Source organism: Musa acuminata, chromosome BXJ1-9 (genome assembly GCF_036884655.1).
Source record: "Musa acuminata AAA Group cultivar baxijiao chromosome BXJ1-9, Cavendish_Baxijiao_AAA, whole genome shotgun sequence".
Classification (NCBI taxonomy): Eukaryota; Viridiplantae; Streptophyta; class Magnoliopsida; order Zingiberales; family Musaceae; genus Musa; species Musa acuminata.
Window position 1 is genome coordinate 46226734 of NC_088335.1, and position 23319 is coordinate 46250052.

The window sequence follows — 23319 nt, forward strand, 5'->3', positions numbered from 1 at the left end:
TTAATTGATACTCTTCCTAGATTATCTTATTAGATACAAACAGGAGTATTTTAACCTTATTGTCATTACAAATCAAGCAAAAAGTTTGAGTTGAAGAGGAGAAAAAATTAAGCTGAGACAAATTTGGTCGTGATCCCGGAGAAAAGAATCTTTTACCAAAGGCTCATTTTTCATATCAGCAGTTATTATTTTCTTTAAAACTGTGATAGTATCAAAATAGGAATAGAAATTGAAAATTTTCATCCAAGTACATGTGTATTAACTGATTGGAGACTTGAAATCATGGGCTCGTAGCTATTTTTATTGTCAACATAATTCATCAGGTTCTCTTGGAGAAATGAAAATATTATCACAATTATGAGACATTCCCTCCAGCTAATTCTAGTCGTAAGGTTTGTGATGTTATTGCCCTACTATAGCACATTCACACTCAGATCTATGTATTGTCCTATTTTTATAGTCATAAACTTTGTGATGTTATTGTCCTATTTATCACACAGATCAGTTGGATCATATTGTCTGACCTGACAACCATATGCTTTTTAGTACCCATGTTAGGGCCTAGTTGGTAAGAAAGATGGCATTGTTTAAGCTTTACTGGGAACAAGATTTCAACTTTTCTTTCACTCTGTTGTGATGGATCAGAATCATGTTCTCTGCCATTCGTCCTAGTAATCGGTCACTGAATAGTTGGTCAGTCAGTACAGTCCTTAAGCAGGGCCTGCATGATTCATTAAAGCAACTTGTGAAAGTGACAAGCCAGGCTTTCTCACCTAATGCTTCTATTTCCTCCCAAGTGAAGGTGCCACTCGATAGTGTTCTTAACTTATTGATGCAGCTGAAGCTTTTCATTTTGTTCTCACTTCTTAGCTGAAAAGCAAGTCCACCAATGAGAGATTCCTGGTTTTTAGTTGATCATATAATCCATGTATGCTTTGTTATCATATGGTTTCTTTTCATGATAACATAAATCATGTTCAGAGCTGCACCCTTGATTTTTCCACATGGAAGAATATGGAATATTAGGATCAGCTTTTTTTTCTTATACTATCTCCCTCTCCATGTGCTTCATGAACAAGTTAGGAGAGCATATCTTGCCTAGTTTTGTCTATACAACTTTTAAAAGTATATTTTAGAATGTTCTTAAGCAATCATACATGGACTATGACCACTTGCTGTTCTATTATACTTTTTTGGTGAACAGGTTGGCTAGTGGCAGACAAGGCTGGCAGATGATGAGGGAAATCATCCTTAAAAGTGCCCCATATGTGATCCTATTCTTCCTGTAAGTAGCCAAGGAACAATGATAATGAAATGTTCTCAACCTAACACAAAACAAAGTCATAGATAACCCTAGATTTGTTGCTGTGTGTGCTTAGCAGGAGAATGGGCAATAAATAATTACATCAACTACTCCTTTTATATAAGAGATAGTTATCACAATGTTCTTAAAAGTTATTTGCCCAACTGAGTGCAAACAGAAGGTACCTTAATAATTGAGCACTTTATATCCTGTGAATAGTTGCAGTTCTGGTGCACTTGTCCTTGGATGTCTGCTCCAAGATGGCTTTCTTGACCAAGAAAAGATTAGCATTGAGGACAGACATCCTATGATGAATTCTCAGTATCTTTTTCTCAAACTTGCCCCTGCCTCCTATCTTCCTCTCTCCAATACATCTTCTAGTTGATACTAATACAGTAAAAGAAACTCACTCACTCACTGCAATTTTACACATCTGAAAGTTAATAGAATGTCCTCAGGAATTAGAAATGCTTCTCAATTTCATAAATTTTTCTCAAGAATTATCAGGATAATCTGTTGATTGGACTGAATGATTTTTCCATGAGTTGTTTTATATTTTATATATATATATATATATATATATATATATATATATATATAGAGTAAATTAGAAGGCCTCTATATTCCTAATGCTCAATAAGGAGCTGCTGTAATTGTTGGAATCTGTTGTATGTCTACACCATATGTTTTAGTAGCTACTCTATGCTTTTAAAAATATTTCTGATATAAATCACACAGAACCAACTACAAGGAAACAAATGTTTACAATTATAGCATAAATAATATGTAGTATTGTACTATGAAAAATGTGATATATATATATATATATACACTTTATAAACAATATTCTTTTGTTCAATTTCATTTCTTTTATTATATATATTTATTTATCTTTATACTTAATATGACTACACAAAATAATTGAAGTAAAATACATAAAACTAAGGAGGAGACAGAATGATGACTAATATAGTGTGACTAATAAAAGGTGGAGCAAAAGGGTGTGTCCATATTTTTTAGAAAGAGGAGGTGCTAAGATGGAATAATATTTTATTTGGAAATTAATATTGTTCCCATTACCAATTATGATTGTCATCAACTAGTTTAAGTTAATGTATATAATGAATTACCTAAAATATGTTTATTATTATTATTATTATTTTTCAATCAGACTAGTTTTCTACATGATATCATATATATAAATATAAATATAAATATATATATATATATATATAATCTTTAACTAATAATCATATCATGGTCAGTTGGCTTTGATTAATTACTAACGCATGCATCATATGCTAATTTTCAATTTTTGCTATATATATAAATATAAATAAATTAAAAGAAATATGAAGGTCCTTTTCCAAAAATTTCTCAAAGAAAAGAAAAGAAAAAGAAAAAGAAAAGAAAGCTTCAACATTTAATTTTAATTTTAATTTAGTTAAATTCAAATAATAATAAATAAATGGAAGGGAATACTCTCTCGTCTCGTCTCGTCTTTCCCATCGCGAGCGAGTGCTCTCTTAGTCTGTAATGTAAATGTAGTTTATGATTGGGGCGTTGTCCGTCGTGAATCCCCCTTCCGTCTCCGACCCAAACCCTTGATTTGATTTCCTCTCTTTTCCGTCCCGATCCGCAAATCCCACAAGCGGTCTCCGCTTGTTTCGCGGTCTCGAACGAAATCTTCCGTGGAATTTCGTTCATTCCATCGATTTTCTTGGTTTCCTTTCGGTTCTCCTTCATGCCTTGTTCTCCCGCTTAAATTCTCTTCATTGATGTTCCTAGTGTTTATCTGAATCTTGAGGTATGCGAATGGTTGCGATATATGTTTGTAGTTGTTGTTTCTTGCGGTGTGTAAATGATTCTGCCCTCTTTTGTGTCTTTCCCTCTTTTTCCTTCCTCGTTCCATGTTGGTAGGTTTATGTGCTAATTTCTTTCGAAACTTGATCTTGCTTGTGGGCCTTCTTTGATAGCTATGGCCTGTTTTGTTTAGCTTTACAGTGAAGCCTCGATGCACGTTGTTCTCTTTGACAAGCAGTCGTTGGAGAGCTGTGTGCTACATTTTATAGAGATAGTCTGACATGTACTGGTAGCAGACTCTGTAGGTCTTTGTGTTGGGTTTTAACTGCTTAATTACCCATATTGAGTTGAACTGAGATGGAAAGGCCAGTCAATTCCAACTGGCTGTTCTATCTAAATTTGTAAGAGTTCAACCGAGATGTTGAATCATGGAAGATAATAAAAGATGAAAATTGCCCTTAGTTTTGATGTCACTGAAAGTAGATTAAAAATTTCAGTATAAATGTGGTATCTCGGGATACACATTCAACACTAGATATGTTGATGTAATTTGTAAATGTATTATAAGTGTGGGTTCTGGTAAGGATCAATCTTCACAAATTTAAATTAGGAAATACATTTCGTTAAGAAAAAGGTTGAGTTGGCTTTGACAACTCTGATTTTGGCTGAAAATAATCATATGACATGTATCCTTTTTTTTATTTAACTGCTATAATACTTTTAAAAATGAGGGCCAACAAAATTGTACATGTTGGTATTTTAACTCTCACCGATCTATAATTTTTACAATTAATTATTTTAAGGAAATTTTTGTTGTAATGTACTAGGTGATGGTTTTTTCTTTATCAACTGTCTTTTTTCATGTGCTTAAATGAACATCATAATACACACTACTTAAATGGGGTTACTTTTGTCTTTCTATTCTATGCCATCTCAGAGATAAACAAAGATTACTTATTCTAGTTTTTGTAGACTGATATTAAGGTGATTATGTGATGGCCAAAAATGCATATTTCTTTATTTTTGTTGGTTTTTATTTCAGTCAAGAACAGAGTATGAAGTATCATTCAGTTCTGTCCAAGATTTTTAAGACTTACAAGATAAAGATTCCTGGAAATTCAGTGCTGAGGCATCTATGAATTAAGCTTAAGCATCGTAACCCCGCTTCAGCTACTTTCATTTTTTGAATCTTATGTCTATCTCATCTTTTTCACTCTCCCTAGAGTCTCAACTTCACCCTCCAGGTGCTGCTTTCTCCTAAGCTTGTGAAGTTGAATTTTCTTATTTTATAATAAACCAGTACATGATATTTTCTTTATCGAATTTATGGTCTTTTTTTTTTGGGTGCTGTAACAGAAAATCTCGCATGGGCTAAATTGGGAGAGATTAAGTGATTATATTTGATATGGATTTGAAATATTGCCTTTATGGTTACATATGGGATAGGCTATTGGCTCCCCAGGCCCTATTTGCATGAGGTCTTCATAATGCTGTGTAGATCCACAATCATGCCAGAATTGTGACAGGTGGCTTTTGATGATTTTAGGTAACAGATGGACATAAGGTGTTTTATGACATAATGGACACAAGATCATCCATCTCTACTCCGTTTTTACATTGGGGGTGAGATTTTTTAACAATAACAATCATTATCTACTATGTGTTTTATGACATAATCATTAACCAACAATCATCCTCTCTAGATCCTGCATCAATCTTTAAATTTCTGTACATCGATTCTAAGCAATCAAGTTTCTTCCAATGCAGGATCTATAGAGTATCAATATATGGAAATTCAAAATTGGATTGTTTGGGAACACAAAAGACCCATATCCCATTGCCTTGTCCATATATCATTTGGTGTTTGAAAGTTTAGTCAGTTTTAAAGTAATTACAATGATCTCATATCAATTAGACTCGACACATTGTTTGATGATTTTGATTGTATTAATTTCTTGATCATATTTTAACAAACATCACTCTGCTGATAATTTGTATGCTTTTGAAAGTTCAATATTAGAAGGAAAAGAAAAACTTCCCTTTTGAATCTTGTCTCATCATTATCAAAACAATATGTATTCAACAAATAAACTTGCACAAATGGTATGCATCGGCAATATCATCACAAAATACTAATTTAACCCTCTCGAAATCAGTGATGATGTTGTTTTTTTTTTAGTTTGTTAACTGAATATTTCTCCTCTTTATGAATAACAAGATCCTGTCATGTGTACAAGATCAAATCCTGAATCAGTTCACAGCCATCTTGTTTCAAGTAGATGTGACATATTCTTTGTTGATTTTGATTTGTAATTCTTGATTACAACTCAACACAACATCATGTTGCTAATATTTATTTTCTTGGCTTTCCTAGCTTTTCCTGTCTATGTCACTTTTTGAAAGAACTATCGGCACTGTTTATAAAACTTGGAAGAACCAAAGTATTCATTCTTGATTATAACTCGACACGAGTTCATGTTGCTGGTTATTGATTTTTTTTCTTTCCTAGCTTTTCCCATCTATATCATTTGTTAGAACTACTATTGCCCCAGAAAATTTATGAATCACCAAGGAGGAGCCTTCATTGTCAGGGAGTGTATTACCCTTTGCATGCTAGTAAGAATAAATGCTGTTGATGTCAGTCTCGACTGAGTCAATCTGTTGTTTGGTGAGAGAATTCAGTCTTTCTCTCTTTCTTTTAGGCCAGTCCCTAGCCGAATGGGAGCTAGGAAGTATGAAGCATGCAAGTTTGAAGTATGGGGATCTTCTGTTGACGATGAAATTTTGTTGTAGTTTGTAGAATATATTTTCATGCATAATACTTCAATATACTGAACTGACAGAATTTGACCATGAAGTTTTATACTGCACGCTTTCAGAGCATAAATGAAAAGAGACATTTCAGCTTTAGTGTCTGGTGGAGGGCCACAATCAGGCACCGAGAGATCATGATTGAGTGTTTATTGACAAAGATTGCTAATCTGTCATAGTATTACTATATAAAAATATTAATCTATTGATCTTCGCTTTCCTCATGCAGGAGATGGAAACTCTGTGAGCCCACCACTGCAATGCTTGATGGATGTCCAATTGTTTCTTGTTCAAGTTGTCCAACATTGATTGTTTCCCCTCTCAACTCACAGGATCACAGCAAAATCCTTCTTTGGTACATCTCTAGATTGCTCTTTTTCTTGCTCTCTCTAGATTATTTATATGACTTGTTAGTTCATTGATCATAAACACTTTTACTTCCTAAGTTGTGCTATATCCATGTCTCGTCAAAGGAGTTTTGATCAAAACATATAATCTATATAAAAATCTGTGAAAACAAATGACATTTAAGTTTTTGCATCTCTCCTTGGTTATGCATGTCAAAAAAATGTTCTGTATCCTAGATAAACATGGCCTGAAATGTTAGGAATACTAGCATAGTCAGTTAGCTTAAAATTTTCAATCTTATTTTTGTACTAAGGCTCATCCTCTATCATACAAGAACGATGATATTAGATATGTAAGAAATTTCTCACAAGATAGTGTCTATGTTTTAGCTTTGTAACAATTGATGTATAATAACATTTCAGAGGAAATCATTGCAGAAAAATAATGGTTCATTCTCATTTATTCTTCAATGGATATAAATAGGCATATGAATAAGATCTAAATAATATAGTGTTTAATGTGTAAAATATATTCATAATTAACAGAAAATCTCAATCCGGCAATAGTTGTTAAGAAAAATATCAGCTCAATCAATCAGGTGAATCTTCATTTGTCAGTTTTTACGCAATGGATTACCAATTTTCAATCATTAGAGACTTATCAACCTATTTCCATCACATTAGGGGAATTTATCAAACAATATCCGAGGCAAGCCATGTAAACAGTGCCTATTTCTCTCTATTTTGGCACAATATATTTTTTATATCCTTTTTCCTAATAATGTCCATGTACAACTTCTGATCTACAATCAACCTAATGATATGACAAGGGACATGACCTTCCCATCTTTTAGGACTTTAAACAATGGAAGTAAAGCAATGCCATGATCAAACATTGTCGTAGGGCATGGGGTGGAAGAAAACAAAGGAGTTGATTGCTTAAGATACCAAATGAATTTAAATCTCATGTTGTAGGACCCTTGAGCAGTAGAGATCACTTTGATAGACACACTGGTTGGGCTCTTGGGGAACATCAAGTGGGAGGTGGCCCCCTCTTGGATAAGCCTCTTGTGTGCATTTTGAGACTAATCATTGTCATTCCTTTCTTATTCCTCAAGCTTTCCTCTTCATCCATCAATTATTGGAGAGCTATCTCTTCATCTACTTGATTTGCATACTAATTTACACCTATTTTAGAAAGACAAGGATCAGGCACACATGTTAGTCTATTATGGTTTGAGGACATATCATGCCTATGTTTGGGTTGTAGAAGAAAGAAAATATAGGATTGTGATTTTTTTCTTCTTTTTATCCTTTATTCTTCCCAAGATCAAGAACTCCCCATAAGTTGAATCTTTTAGGACTATTTTTTAGAATTATAACTTTAGAAATACCTAAAATCTAAGATAAGACATCCAAGTAATTAGCACATTGTATGCACAAATGGTAGTATACATGATTGCATAATATCTGTGTGTTAAAGGAGTAAATATATAATTCAACATGAAGCAAACCTTTTTTAACTCTCTTCTTTTTCATATTTATGCCGAAATCTAGCATAAAAAAAGACATCTTTAGACATAATTAATCAAGCAAAAACATAAAAATATGAAATTCAAAGAATTTTTTTTTTCCCTAGAGAAAGACTCCTAACTATCCCCAATTCGTCAATGATGATTATCCGATCATTATTTTTACGCATAATAAGAGATTTTATTGCCTGTACAGCTACAAGTATGCCACTCATAAGGATCAATGGAAGCTCTACAAATGGAATTATGAAGCTCGGAACGCATTTTAGGAGCTTCTTCTGATGAACAGTGAGTTAAGTCAGGACATGAAGCAATTTATTTTTTCCTTAAGATAAATTCCATAAGATATCAGAGAAAGCTGCACTCATGTATGTCGACAAGTGGTGCTCGAGCACTCATTTTACAGAAGATGTTGTAGATGTTTGTTAATTTACATTATTATTTTATGAAAATATCATGAGTGTATTGATCACTAGACTGAGAAATATCAAGCAATTGATCTCTTGAGTACACATTTTTTGAGCAGAAATAGATCTTTAGACGTAATTCATAAGAAATACATCTTTTGAGCAGAGCAAAATAAATACAGTATTCATTCAGCAGAAAATGAGCTCATTCAAAACCACTCACATGACATCAATCATCAATGTATAGGGTTTTTGTGTCTTAGAGAGAGAGAGAGAGAGAGAGAGAGAGCATTCACCATCATGGTCTCTAGATCTAAATTGATGACAACAGTATCACCTGAAGCAAAACCAAATACTATTATATTCCCACAAGGGGATCGCATATAACAGCAGTCATGCTGCGTGGTGGGCGAAGGGGTTGAAGAAGCGAGGCCTCGAGGCCGGCAAGGGAGAACCAGTCTCAGCGCCGCCGATGACCTTCTTGCACGACGGACACATCGCCGGGATTTGCATGTGCCTCGTCGCCGAGAGCTTATGCGACTTCTCGAGATCCTGCAGCTCCTTCTGCAGCCTCCTCTTCTCCTCGGTCAGCGTCTCGCAGCATCGCCTGAGGAACTCCAGCTCCACCTCCGTTTTCTTGAGCTTGGTCCTGCAACAAGATCCAAGTGATATGAAGTCGTTCTAAGGAACCGAGGGCTTCTAATTCAACTCTGGAACACCAATCTTCACCACCTCGCTCTCCTGTTCTGGAACCACACTTCCACCTGCCGAGGCCGAAGGTTCAGCTGCTTAGCCAGAGCTTGCTTTTGTTTCTGACAGTAGAAAGAGATCATTCAAGTTAGATCACAATCTTAATTTTCTTGGCAGGATTTCGTCTTTGATTCAAACCGGATTGAGACTGCTGTGCTCCTTAAACTTGTCTTCCAAAAGGGAAGACTGCTCCTTGGTGAGCCTGAGCTTCTTCCTAGCACCGCTGTCTTCCTCCTCCTCGTCGCTGATCCGGGACGAAACCTTTTCCACCTCCTCGCTCCTTACATCGTCCTCCCTCTTAATCTTGCAGGGATGATGACTCTGAGGAGGAGGAGGAGAGTGCCTGCTACCAATATCTCTACCCATCTCAACTTCCACCGAGGCACAGACGTCGCCGGGGAGTGCGAGGGTGAGAGAGGGCTCAAGTGCCTTGGCAGTCGAAGAAGATCTTTGCAGCTCGAGTCCAGAGCTCGAATGGGGACGACTACCGATCGAGAGATCGCTTCTCCCATCATAACTCAGCGTAAGAGAAAGGCCAGTGTGGGGTGTATCATCTCGATCATGGTCATCCATGGCCATAGGTGGGGATCTTCTTCTTCTTCTTCTTCCTCTATTATGCTTGAGCTTGTCAAGGAAGGAAGGAAGAAAGGAAGGGAAGGGAGGAGCGAGGGATGCGAGATGTATTTGAATCATGGGATAGTGATGATGGTGATACGGAGAAGCTTAAAGGCATGACGCACCATGACATAGGTTGACCTCGAAAGGTCGAGAGAGAGAGAGAAGAAAAGGCGAGGAGAGTTGAGGCGCAAAACCACGGCGGTGTAAATAAGATGATGGAAACCATTAGAGGGAAGGAGAAAGAGAGGATGGATTGCTTGTGGTTTCAAGAATCAAGAACCTCTTTTTCTTCCTTATTTTTACTGTATATATATGGCTACATTTATTGTCTTTTATGCCATTTTCAACTTCATGCATCATCGAGCAATCAACTAACCCACCAATTATGTCTTTATTAACCAAACGGAATTGATCAAAAGAAAATTGCGTGGAAGTTTCATGCCATTTGATGGGGGGTGTTTCAACGATGATGATGCCAGCAATATGAATGAAGCTTATTATTAATGTATAAAAAATTGTCACTTGTCTATCCACCAAGGAAATTTGTGAGTTCATATTTTATTTTATTTGATAATTAATGTTTTTCCTTTAAATTGCTAATTCGTACTATAAAATTCGGGTTATTCGGGTTAGGGTTATCTGACTGACTTAAATATCAAAATAATATTTTATAATTTCTGTAAAGAATAAGTGATGAAGGAATATTTTGATCCTACGACTTTATGATAATTATCGATCAACTATCTATCTTATTTTTATTTGTTAGATGATGTTTTGAATTCTCAACAATGGATAATTATTGAATTCAGACTTATATTTTATAGACATGCTCCTCATGTTTGCTGCCTTCAAGTATTATTATATGTAGTTGATTTCTTAGCACATTAAAGCATTTGGAGATTAATTATAGATTATCCCTGTAATTAGCTACCTTTAACATCTTGGTCCTTACGCTTTTAAAAATTATATTAAGATCTCTATACTTATGAAAATGAAATATTTAATCTCATTTCTCCTCACGCTATCAACTCTATTAACAAAAATATCATAGGGTTTACCAATAAATATGTGCTGATTTTATCACACTTTAGTTTATCACTTAGCACATGTAACATTTTCATCCGCAGAGTCGATGACGTGAGGAAAATTAAATAATTTATTTTCGATAAAAATCCTAATATAACTTTTGAAAGCATATGGATCGAGATACTAAAGATAACTAATTCTAGTCGATAATATACGATCAGTTAAAATTAGGAGTCCTTTCTCTTTCTTTTAACTCATTTTATCCTCTCTAATCAAGGATGGTTGGGTAAAATAATGCTCGGTCAATTCTTCCTTCGATACAATAATTGCATTACTTGTTTCAAGTCAAAAGAACAAGGAGAAGAAGCATTTGTGCTATTGGGATGTGATGAATCTTTTTATGCACTCACAAAAGAAAAATGTTGCTTTCATGATAACCACAGTGCACCACAGGATGGATGACTGGACTTCATTGGAGGAAGACCAAATGCTGCGTTAGAATCCAACCCTAGCTGAAGTTGTCATGAGTGTTTGTCTACACTTCCCACTTCCCACCTAAACAGCATCCCAAGAATGAGTAAGAGGTGGATAGATAATGCAAAATAACAACTTTCACTGAGATTTCATGCTTTGTTTGCTTGTCTGCAATGGCAAAAGTTTGTGTTGTTTGTCTGAAATATAATGAGGGGCTGTGTTATTTCTCACAGTGAGTTGGTAAGGTGGTAAAGTTGTTTCATTTTACTATGCCAATAAATTCATTGCATTGATGTATGAGGCTTTATAGGAAATGCAACCAAGCCTTAAGTATGCTTGTTGTGAGATGAAAAGTCTTTTAGAGGAAAAGAGAGATGCATATTAAATGCAATGTGTTTACTATATACATAGGGCCTATATAAGGCCATGCCTTTTATCATGGGGGATTGGATGATAGGATGGGCTAATTATAGATTAACTTTTATATTTGAATCTTATTAATATCATGATATCTATACTTCAAAAAATTATATTGAGATTCCTATAATTCTGAAAATAAAATAAATAATCTTAATCTTATTTGCCTTAACGCTATGAACTGCATTAGTGAAAAACATAATATATGATACCATATGTTAGATCAGTATAAAAATAATGAGCAAAAAGATAATTTTATTTATAGTGACTTTACTAATAAAAAAATTAATTTCAACATCACATGTGCTGAAAATGAAAGAGATGTTGAAATTATCCTTTTGCATACCACTTTCGCATCGATAGTATCACATGTTATATATTTCATCAATGTAGGTGACGACGTTAGGATAAATAAGATTATTTGTTTCGCTTTCAGAATAATGATAGTTATTAGGGTTCAAGTATATAAGATAATATATAATTAGTCCTAGTAGAATAGGAAACAAAAGTGATAGTTATTAGGCTGATACAAGTTGAAAAAAATGAATAAGTTGAGTTAGATTTAGCATAAGCTATAATAGAATCATTTAGTGGTACTAAGAAAGTTTATCTTATCAAAGCTCTTCTCTTTAGTTTTACAACTCCATCTCTCACTATCTCTCTATCTATCCCTTCAAGTAATCTATAGTTGAATTTTCTTGTACATCTCTTGTGTATTACCTCACAAGTTTTGGATCAAGTTGATGATACTCAAAACTGTGAAAAAAGAGATTGAGACATGTGTAATGTCATGTTGGAATTAGTGGCCTACGATACTAAATGTTATAGGCTGACTCTTTTGTGCTCCCAACAGGACAAACACTAAGAATAACTTGTGATTAGAATGACAAAGATTGTCATTGACTTTGGAGCACTCCCACTAGCCAAAACCCAGAAGACATGATCAGAGAAGAAGTTGTTAACCAACAAGGCAAAGCAAGAGGAGTGGGTTTGGATTGAGTCAAATGGCACCACATCAAAGGTGAGTGGAGGTTCCTTGAACATCAACTCCACTCTCTTTTACAAATACCTGTCATTGGGTGAAAGAGGCACACCAACAATTGATGTGAGAATGCAGCTAAAGGAGATGCTCTTAAAGATGATGATGGTGGCCACCAATGATATGCTACAAAAGCTTATTTGATTCTTGAGGATGATGGAAACTATAGAGAGACTTTGATTCTTCCTTGTCTTTGTTCACCCGGTCTTCTAAGCATTGAAATTTTCAGTGCTCTTTAAAGAAGAAGAAAAAAGAAAAGGAAAATCTCTGATGTGATATCCTAAAAGTAATCTCCGATTTAGTGTGATGAATCACTATTTAACTTTACAAACAACTTATATCTTCATCTTATGGATATGAATAATTTTTTAATATTTTATTTCTTTTATACGTGGGTTGTTCGTTGAACTTTTTATCGTACTCTTAGTGTTTAAACTCATATATATTTTTCGAATAAAATTCACTCATTTAACTTTTTATGCGTTGGTTATCTACCTCGACATCCACCTTCTTTGGATACTATCATTATCTCCTTATATCAATTGATATCATCACCATCAATGCTTTCTCATAATATACACATAGTCATCTCTTTCTCTACTTTTTTTTCATCTATATTTTTGTTTCTCCTTTTTTTATATATATCATTTGTCGATATGTCGATACATATTTTTTCTTGATCGAAACTTAGAACCTTAATGTTGGATGAACTAATAGAAATAAAAGTAAATGCAAGACATCATATTAGTAATAATCTTAGGTTCAAGATCATGCAAAGTCAATTGTAGAGGAAAGTTTGGCAAAGGCACCACCATATTTTGGCATGTCTTAGTCCACCATGAAATAAATATGAAGTTGGCTAAGACAAAAGTAAAGAGTCCATGATGGCATGATTTCCTAGAATTGTTGCAAAGGCATATATGCTTAGACAAGTCACAAGTCAAATAGCATAATCTAGAGTTACTTAGATTATATCGACTCGATTAAACATGTGTCGTGGACCTAATGTTCATTAAAAGTCGAATTTGGGCATCACAGTCATGTCACTGTCTCAATTCGCTGTTTCTTTTAGCAAACAACCATCTTGTTAATGTAAGGCTTATACTTGATCGTAAAACCTTTTTAATGAGAGAAATTAAAGTCAAAAATCTTTTCAATGAGAGGAAACTAAAGTAAAAAAAAAAAAAATCGTAAGGTGGTTTTATGAAAATATCTCTCTTTTTCATTTTTTTTCCCGAATAACCTCCTTGTTTTTATTTTTCTAAAAAATAAAAATATGTATTTTTTCCTCATCGTTGACATCTCTTGTGCTTCTCTCCTTGTCACCTCCACCTCTACTCTTTTATCCCTCGTTGCAACAAGATCCATCCTCCCCCGTCACACCCCTTTCTTGCTAGTGAGTCCCTATCCTTTCTTGTAGGGAAGGGCAAGGACTCACCTACGAGGAAGGGTTTGTGCACACGGAGGTGAGGTGCTTGACGAGGAAGTGTATATCTCAGAACAATGAGCAGGTGGCACTAGTCGAACGAAAGCGACAGGTGGAGAAGCATGAGCGACGTCGATGAGATGGAGTTAACGATAGGAAAATGAAGGAAGTGTATTATAAAATTATAAAAAATAGAGGTGCTATATGGGAAAAAACTAAAAATAAGAACTTTTTTTCAAAAAATCATTTGTTCATGTAAAATTTAGTGATTTTAAAGTCTAATTTCACTTACCAAATAAATAGATTTGTAATGAAATTATAATTTACTATGACTAATTTCATGCCCATGTGTTGGTTGGGTTAATTTTATTAATGACTATAAAAAATCTTTATAATAAGTGATTGATATTTAAAAACTATTCATATACGAGATGGAATAACCCAATTTTGTTAGACATTTAAATTACTACATAGATCGGATATGACTCATAAATCTTTAACTCGTATTAGTATTCAACTAATCTTGACCAATCTAATACAAACTTATTTAATTTGATAAAGGTTTGAGTTAGAGCGACAAATTTAAATTGCTTAAGGAGTCAATCGCTCATCTAATTAAAATGTCAACCTAATATTTTTGTGTCTCAATATATATACATCGTGGAAATGTATATTTCAATCGTCAATACCTAAGGTTGATATCATAGCTATTTGGTGTAATGAAAGCATAAGTAGGATTCATGGAAAATTAGTTTTTTTTTAGGTAGATTTATGAATCATTAGTTTCCATTTATTCTAATTATCTCTTATATTCTTCCCCTAAAACGAGACAAACTTCCACGAGAGTTTTAAAATACAATGCACTTTTATTTAAAAATTACAAATTGTTTTGATAGCAATGTATAAGACTTATTTATTAATAATTTATTCGACACGAAGTTGCTCGTATCAAATAGTAGCATATATCGATTCAATAAAGGATCAATAAGACTTATTTATTAATAATTTATTTGATATGAAGTTCGTCGTATCATTTGATACGAGTAGCATATATCGATTCGATAAAGGATCGATACGAACGATACATCGATAATTTTTATATATCATATATTAATATATTAATACATTAATACGTTCGATACAGCTCGATATAATTGGTGCATTTGGTATTGATAGCCGGTCGATGTATCAATACAAAGGTGTCACGTCTCGCGGATATGTTTATACGTAGACATACCTGACGGGAAGCACCGGCTTCGACATGGAAATATAGGAAAGAGAGGAACACGCGGCTTGCGTCGGGATTACAGCGTCGGGCGTTGGCGAAGGTGATGCCCGCGTGTGCGCCGGGAGGGCTCTCGATCCGTCCGTGTAGCGGGAGATGATGACGATCCCCGCGGGATCGAAGAGCGGCGATGGGAATCATCCGTGGTCGGGAAGGGACCACGGCTCGTTGACGTACGGCCTCGTCCTCTTCGGATTGATCGGCGCCGCTGCCGCCACCGTTGCGGTAACGGCGATTCCCTTTTCCTATCTCTTCTTGGAGTTTTGGTGTCTACCCTTTCGAATTAGGGTTCTAGATTCATCATGGGTTGCCTCTGACACTTCTGCGTTTCTTCCCCTTAATACTTTGATTTGCTATGTTTCGATAACAATGAGGAGAAGAGAAAACGGAAGGTGGGATATAAGGAGAGATGAGGAGGGCGAAAATAGCGAGGAGACGAGAGAAAAGAAAAGAAGCGGATACCACAGAGAAAGGTTTCGTCCGTTGAACTTTCCATAAGTTCCACTAAGTGGATGCTTGTTTTAAAGAAATGGAATAACCTATGGATTGCGATAAATTGCTCCTAAGCTAGTCGATCAATTATAGCCATGTTTTATCCTAAACCTTGATAGATGTGAATACCTAGGGAAGATAAGAAAAGGGATTGACAGATCAATAATGCTGAAAAGGGATTGATAAAATAGATTTCATCTCAAATTCCTAATTGCTAAGGATGATGATGAAAAGGACTCAAAACCTGAATGGTGATGCCGGAAGTCGTTCATCTAAAATTGCCTAAACAAATCAACTGGCTACAATGTCAAAATCTTTTGATCAATAGATCATGATTCTTTGTTAGAAACATCTTAGGTTAGTGCTTGAAAGTCCTCAAAGACTTTCCTCAAAGTGCTCTCTTGATAAAGGGACTTATTGTCACCTTGGTGGGAAAAAAAATTAAAAGAGTTCTTTTCTTAAAAATTCAAGTTTGGAGATACACTTCTCATTCAAGACCAGCATATTGAAGCTGGTTCTAGTACACTGTTTCATTTCTTTCTTTCTGGAATTTGTTTCTGGTCTGATTAAAGAAATATAGATATGTAATACAAAAGTTACTAAACGTATACAGAAAGCAGATTAAAAGCCAATATAATAGCTCACAGTATTGTATGCTTCCACACCTCAGTGGAGTTGCAATAACATACTTTTGATTTATTGTTGATTCGGATGGTAATGTTCATTCTTGCTCGTAGAATCAACATGGCTTGTTGTTGTGGTTGCACATGTTGTATATGATGCAGATTTTTTATTTTTGCCTATTTCTAGGACACATTTATGTGATAGTGTGACTTATGTCTTTGTTTAGTATTCTGATGACATGGTAAGTTATTGTGACCCAGTTGGCACCTTTTACTTTTTCTCTCTCCTTTTTTGCAACTTTGTAGGTTGGACAGTTGAGAAGGACTATGCGTTGGTTCTCCACTCAGGTACAGTCAGCTGCTGGTCCTTGATGACATCATTTCATTGTTCTAATATCTTAGAGATGTTTTTTCTTCTCCATAGAACCTTGGTTGTCCAAAATGGTGCTATTTAGAGTGATGTTGTAGATGACTATTTTAGAAGTTTATATACACAACAGAATATATTGGAATTTAGGTGATAAGAAAACTAAGTCCATTTTGATGAATGTTTGTGAAGAAATTATCAATATATAGGGTGAGAGCTAGTTAATTCAAGTTGAATTCATTTTATTCACTCAGTTAATATAGCTTGTCATTGAATTCTTCAAGTTGAATTCTTTCTGTGGTGTTGCCATATGTTTCTTGGGCGCCTTAACTCCATGTCATATTTGGATAACTGCAGGATTTTGTTTACTGGGCTAAGTTAGCACATGGCACTCACAAGAATGTTTCATGATTGTAATTCTTTTCAAATACTTTCTCTAATGTCTTTTTTTTTTTCCTTTCTTGTTTTGCTTAAGCTTGATGAGTCACAATCCCATACATCATGGAAGAGAGCTGGCAGTTCGAGCTTCGGAAACCACAAGCAAAAAACTTGGAACAAATGCGACCGCCGTATGCAAGAAGAGTATGAGGAGGAAATGGAGAGAGTGGTTGGTTTCTCTTCTCTCTTGTTTATTCATTTTTTACTTAAACTAAGTCTAGTTAAATATTTTATAAGATTGGTAATTTTAGGGGTTAAAATGTAGAATTAGTGTGTACCTCTAAAAGCAACCTTTTGCTTTCTGAGGTTATTACAGTATCCAAAATAAACATATTTTTGTTGCCATAAACTTGTTCCGGAAAATATCTTTATATTATATTATATTTTTTAATTTTTTTTATTACATCAAATAGCATATATGACGCTCACACATGGACTCTAACCTAAAACCTATCACTTGTGCAGTATTGCACTAACCAATCTGGATGTTTCAGACTATATTATGTTTTGTTATTATGCTGTGAATATTTGAAAATATCTAAATTTAAGATTTTTATCGCTCCATACATTTTATGGACAAAAACGATGGAAGGGAAAGAAGTGTTATATTTTTGGAACATTATTCTATTTCACTCAGTAAAAGCTCTATTCACCATGTATCATGAACTGAAGGATTCTGTGATGAGACCAAGGATTTCACATACTCATGTCTACTGAAATACCATGTATCAGTAAAAGCTCTATTCACGTAGCTCTAATAATTGAAATATATTTTGTGTTTCACTAACGCTAGCTACGAATATCTTAGTATTGGAATCAGCAGCGAGCAGCTAGACCTTCTGCTTCTCTGCTACTTCCACACTCATGGCATGCAATGTGATAGCATCGTCCATCAGTCGATATACATTAGTTATCAACTACAGTCATTGTCGACTTTGTTCTTCAGAACACTAGAAATCTGAAACTTTAACTTTTCCAATTAACCCCACTCCAGTCAATGATCACTCATCATGAAACCCACAGGATCCTTGATTGTGCACTTAGCTAATCTATTACTCAACTCTCTTCTGATAGTTCTGAACTGAGGTTCAGACATCTTAACTTTTTGTATTCCAAAGATTTCAACCAAGCAATGAGACTCAGTGGATATCCACCAAAAATTCCTCATTATTATTATTGTTACCTTAATTTTTATTATATTCTATCATCTTCTTCATCTATAAAGTTACTATAAAAGAAAGATATTACATTATTTAATTTTCATGGAGATTTTAGTGAAGGTATGAAAATGGTGAAATTCTAACTAGATATTATGTATAACTATTCTGGCTTAATACAATAAGCCTAAGTAATGTCAAGTTCTTACTGTATAAATTGATTGAAAAACAAGGCTTTAGAAATATTACAAAGAATTATGTAAAATTAATGAAGAAAAAAAGTGTAAAAGTTTCTAAAATTGTTGCATCTGATTCAAATGGAAGTTATACTGACACAACTGCAAACTGAAATGTAAAGCTGGCTAAACTTAATTCAACAAAATTGGAAGTAAGTCTTCTAAGGTAAGTTGGCAAACAAAAAACTTTTGAATTATGCAAAAGGAGATTTTCAATTTTTATTTTCTTGATAACTGTGTCTCCATACCCTTATAGCAGGTTGCAAAAGCAGACCCTAGGAAGAATTAGAAATAATTTGGAGGAATCTCTTTTCCTCTCATATCTATGAACTCCTACCATTTTCTAGAAAGGCATCATGCAGCCATTTTCTTCCTCATGTAAGGTGAACTACTTGGAGTTTAGGTACTATGCTTTATGATAAATGATTGAGCTCACAGGTCCAAAGCCACTTGCTTGGTGACATGACAAGTTGTATAAGGCTTCTCACTTATAACCACATATATTGTTGTTGTCTTGTACTAATATTAAAAATATAGTCCTCTACTTATTTCAATTGAGTTATGCAAGCTTGTTATTACCATTTTCACTTTGCTTCTCTAATCAGGCTTCTCACTCATCCTTATATTGCTTCTTCTGTCAGTTTTATTCTTCGTTTTTTGTTTCTAGCTACAAAATTTCATATATCTTCCTGATATATAGTTTTTTTTGCCATTTTAAAATATGTTGGCCATAATGCAGTGAAACTTTGCATTTTGTAGGAACGTATAAAGCGTGTGCAGAGCGTGTTCAACAGAGAAAGAAGTAAGAATAGGAAGAGATATGAGTCTTGGACAGACAACACTACTGATGCCTATCAATCTTTCCAAAGAGATGACTGGTACTGGAAGACAGATTCAAGTTACAAGGATCGATATACAAATTTCAGATATGCCACAAAGGACAGTGGGGATTATCTAATGTCACATCATTACTCTGTCTTAGGCCTTGACAGGTATGAGAATTCATATTTAAACTTGTTATAGGTTTTGCAGTATTTATCTTTGTTTAGTGAATGTTAACTGTTTGTAACTAGAGGAATCTTCTCCTTATGTGATAAGTATATCAGACCAGCAGATTGTCGATAGAATTCTGCGATTTTATTCTAGAACTTCATTTTTTACTATCATTTATAGATTTAAGATCACAGAGCTAAATGAACCTTGTAATAGATCGCACTTGTTAAATGGGTCTGTCCTGTTTATAAATGGTTTGAATTTATGTCAGAGAATAAGATGAAGTTAGATAATCCTGATTCGAGACATTTTTAATACCTGTGACATCCACACTTTTTTGGTCAATTATGTTTGATCGACAGCATATCATGTAGCAACCATGATATATGGAATAACTACTTTGCTATCACTAACATATGATGTTTAATGAATTTTTAGCTTTATAACTATCACTCTTGTTATTTCTTCTAGGTCAAGGTCAGAACCATACTCAGATACTGAGATCAAGGTGCACTTTTCAATGTCACTTGTACTTATTCGATATTTCCTTTACTGCATTCTGTTCATCTGCTTGTTATTTGGTAATCATTTTTTTTGGAACATATTATGCTTCATAATATGAAAGCGAATATAGCACTGTTAATTGTGATGAATTTGGGTCACAATTGTCTTATAAGCTTTTACTAAAATTTAGTATAATTCTTACATGGTAAAGCGGTTATGGCTCCTAGATATGTCGGCTAAGGATGCAAAAACCATAAGTGGTTTCATAGAAGTGATGGAAATTGAAATTTTTTTATTACTGCATAAAAGCAATTGGTAGTGATCATGGTATTTTATTCTAGATGAACTTTTAGAAGTAAAGGGAAAAAAAGTAAAAAAGTTGACATCTATGCATGCAACTGGAAGTTCTATGGTTGGGTAAACTTTGCCATTTGTATGATTTGGTTTTTGAATCTCATTCCTGATATGTTGGCATAAAACCCCATTGTTTAATTAACAATGTGATCATGTAGAAGTCTAATATCAAATCAAGTTTTCATGTCTACTTAAATAGTTAATGTTTTATACCCTATAAAATAAAATTGATCTCAAGACCACTTGCCAATGGACTAGTTTCGCATGAAGAGTTTAAATTGCTTATTGCCGTAAAACTCAACACCCTCCCGTGTCTAGATATTCATGTGCCTCATGCTGGATTAAAAAGTAGCATGCGTGTCTACTTAAAATAGTTTTTTTTTTCCGAAGTATACTTAAATAGTTAAACCTTCTCATTGTCAATTACAGAATGCTTTCAGAGCAAAAGCAATGGAATACCATCCTGATCAAAACCAGGATAATAAAGGTAAGCCATCATCCTTACCAAAATGTTTTTAGCTTTTTTTTTCTTCTTTCAAAGTCATTTATCTTACACACTTCCAACCAAAACCGGCCCCCTAATTTTCTTGCTGGCATCTTTCTGCAGATGTTGCAGAGGCAAAATTTAAAGAGGTAATGATGTCCTATGAAGCAATAAAATCAGAGAGAAGTCAAGTGTGTTGACTCTCGAGGACTGAACACAAGATCGAGAAGAGCTGTGTATATATATTGCAACTTAGCTGTGCTGTTAACTTTCAATCTGGTTTCCTTTTCGTCTATAATCTGCTTCTTGATGTAGTGTTGATTGATCTTTTAAAGTTCCAGCTCTGAAGGCGGCTGCACATCTACATATATGCTGAGAGGCATAATTAGAGATAATGTTGGCTATCAATTCATCAGATTGAGGGCCATACAACAAGCTTTTGATTCTGGCAAGTTCAGTATCGAACAAAAAATTTTGATTCACCAAATTGTAGGATGGTTTGTTATCTGATGGCAAAGTCAGATAGATGTCTATGCTTCAATACTGTTATTTGTTTATTTGTATATGCAAGTAGACGTGCAGTAGTAACCTATGTTTAAGTTCACTGGTGAGCATGAATTAGCAGCTAAAAGAGGGGTGCTAATCAGAACCCAAATATTAATTCTGCAGCAGTAAGGAAATTGCCCTCTTTCTTGGTCTAAATGATGCAGAGTTTTGCTGCTTTTCAGTGTTAATTAGCATTCTCTCGTAATGTACTGTCCATTATTTACAGAACATTGAAATATTTACGTACCATCCTAAACCAGAAGAAATGTTGCTTTCTTCGCCACATATCAGTTTCTCAAAGGAAATTGAGGCTCGACCTTATTATTTTCACTACATATTTCATCGGGCCACACATGGATCAGTGCTCGGGTGACATGATCGCCGCCGGAAATGAAGTATCTCTAACTTTTGTTACAATCGAATTTTGTTACCATCGAATCTGGTTTTGAAAAGTTCTTTGACTATGATTTGGTTGAATATGTTTCGATCGAATCTGGTTTTGAAAAGTTCTTTGACTTTGATTTGGTTGAATATGTCACGATCGAATCTAGTTTTGAAAAGTTCTTTGACTTTGATATGGTTGAATATGACCTAGATCATTCTTCGTTTAGATGCAATCAAATCAAATAATGAAGTATTATTTATCTTCGATGCATCAAAACTCGATCATGAAACATCTTTCGTCTTTGTCATCGAATCTGACCGTATTGGGCCTAGAGAGTCACACACATATGGTAGGTGTTACGATAAGTAGAGGTTCAAATATGAGATATCCATTGGAGCACTTATTGTTGAATCTCGAATTTTGATGATGAAATCAATTGATGAGGTTATGAACTAATAAGTGTTTAAGATAAGTAATATAGGAAAATTTCGATCATGGACTCGAACCATTAAAGTAGGAGAATCAGACGTTGAGCCGGAAAGCATCATGTTATAAATTAGACGTTAGGTCGAAGGATTGGTCGACATGCCGAAAGATGGACCTCGAGCCATGAGTTCGGGCATTAGGCCGGAAAGATCGAGTATTGTGCCAAGAAAATCAGATGTTGTAAGAGGTCAACATATTGACGGATCGGGCAATACGCTGAAGGAAAGAACGATGCGTCGAAAGTTCAAACGAAGTGTTAGATGAACATATAACATGCCGGATAACGTAGCCTTCATGATTATAATTGTTCAGTCTTAATTGAAGTTGTTTATAGTCTAATTAAATTGATTTTAAGGCGTAACCATGCCAACTTGATTAGTAGCCCATTGGGCCTAAATCAAGCCAATTTAGTAACTTGGAGTTGGACTGGGCGGTAGTACCGCCTGGCGTAAGCAATAGTACTGCCAATACTTCGAAAACTCAAAGATTTAAATTTTTTTTCTATTTTTTAAGCCATCTGAGGTCTATAAATATCTCACTCATGCTTGTTTGATGAAGTAAGAATTCTTACGGATACAAGTAATGTAAACTCTCTTGAAAAGTGTTATATCTTCCTCCTTGACATTAGAAGTCATTCTAAAGGAGGTATGAGATTTTGTTCTAAAAGGGAAGTGTGTAGATTCTCTCCTAAGCCTGTGAAAAAGAGAAAATGGTTGGGTTGTAACGAGAGTAGTTGATCTTTGTTTGTTGAAAAAAGGATCAGTAGTGAAAGTCGATGGCCTCAAGAGAAGAGGAATTAGGAGTGGATATAGGTCCAGACGACCGAACCACTATAAATCTGATTTACATTTCTCTTTATACTTTTTTTTATTATTACTAACTGATTTAGTTACTCACTATCTTTACTCATATTATAAATTAAACATATTTTCGATACAGATTTATCGATCAACTTTCAAATTAGAACGTTATTTCAAAAGTACTAATTCACACCCCCTCTTAATGTCTCTATGATC

The 23319-nt window shown here is 34.5% G+C and overlaps 2 protein-coding genes across 3 annotated transcripts; one reads left to right on the top strand and one right to left on the bottom strand.

The window, feature by feature from the left end:
* Positions 1 to 8387: 8387 nt before the first annotated feature.
* Positions 8388 to 9834, bottom strand: LOC135593837 (homeobox-leucine zipper protein HAT22-like). The gene is made up of 3 exons (XM_065084144.1): positions 9092 to 9834; positions 8936 to 9015; positions 8388 to 8852 (listed from the first exon to the last, which is right to left on the bottom strand). The coding sequence occupies exons 1-3, from the start codon at positions 9644 to 9646 to the stop codon at positions 8597 to 8599; spliced, it is 891 nt and encodes a 296-aa protein (XP_064940216.1). The 5' UTR covers positions 9647 to 9834; the 3' UTR covers positions 8388 to 8596.
* A 5341-nt stretch (positions 9835 to 15175) lies between these two features.
* LOC135593838 (uncharacterized) lies at positions 15176 to 21574 on the top strand. 2 transcript variants are annotated; one of them, XM_065084145.1, is made up of 7 exons: positions 15179 to 15463; positions 16660 to 16701; positions 17196 to 17327; positions 19311 to 19543; positions 20016 to 20052; positions 20832 to 20889; positions 21010 to 21574. In XM_065084145.1, the coding sequence occupies exons 1-7, from the start codon at positions 15335 to 15337 to the stop codon at positions 21084 to 21086; spliced, it is 708 nt and encodes a 235-aa protein (XP_064940217.1). In that variant the 5' UTR covers positions 15179 to 15334; the 3' UTR covers positions 21087 to 21574. The 2 variants fall into 2 exon arrangements, with proteins under 2 accessions (XP_064940218.1, XP_064940217.1); XM_065084146.1 differs by lacking the exon at positions 16660 to 16701 and having other exon boundaries at positions 15176 to 15463.
* Positions 21575 to 23319: the final 1745 nt, after the last annotated feature.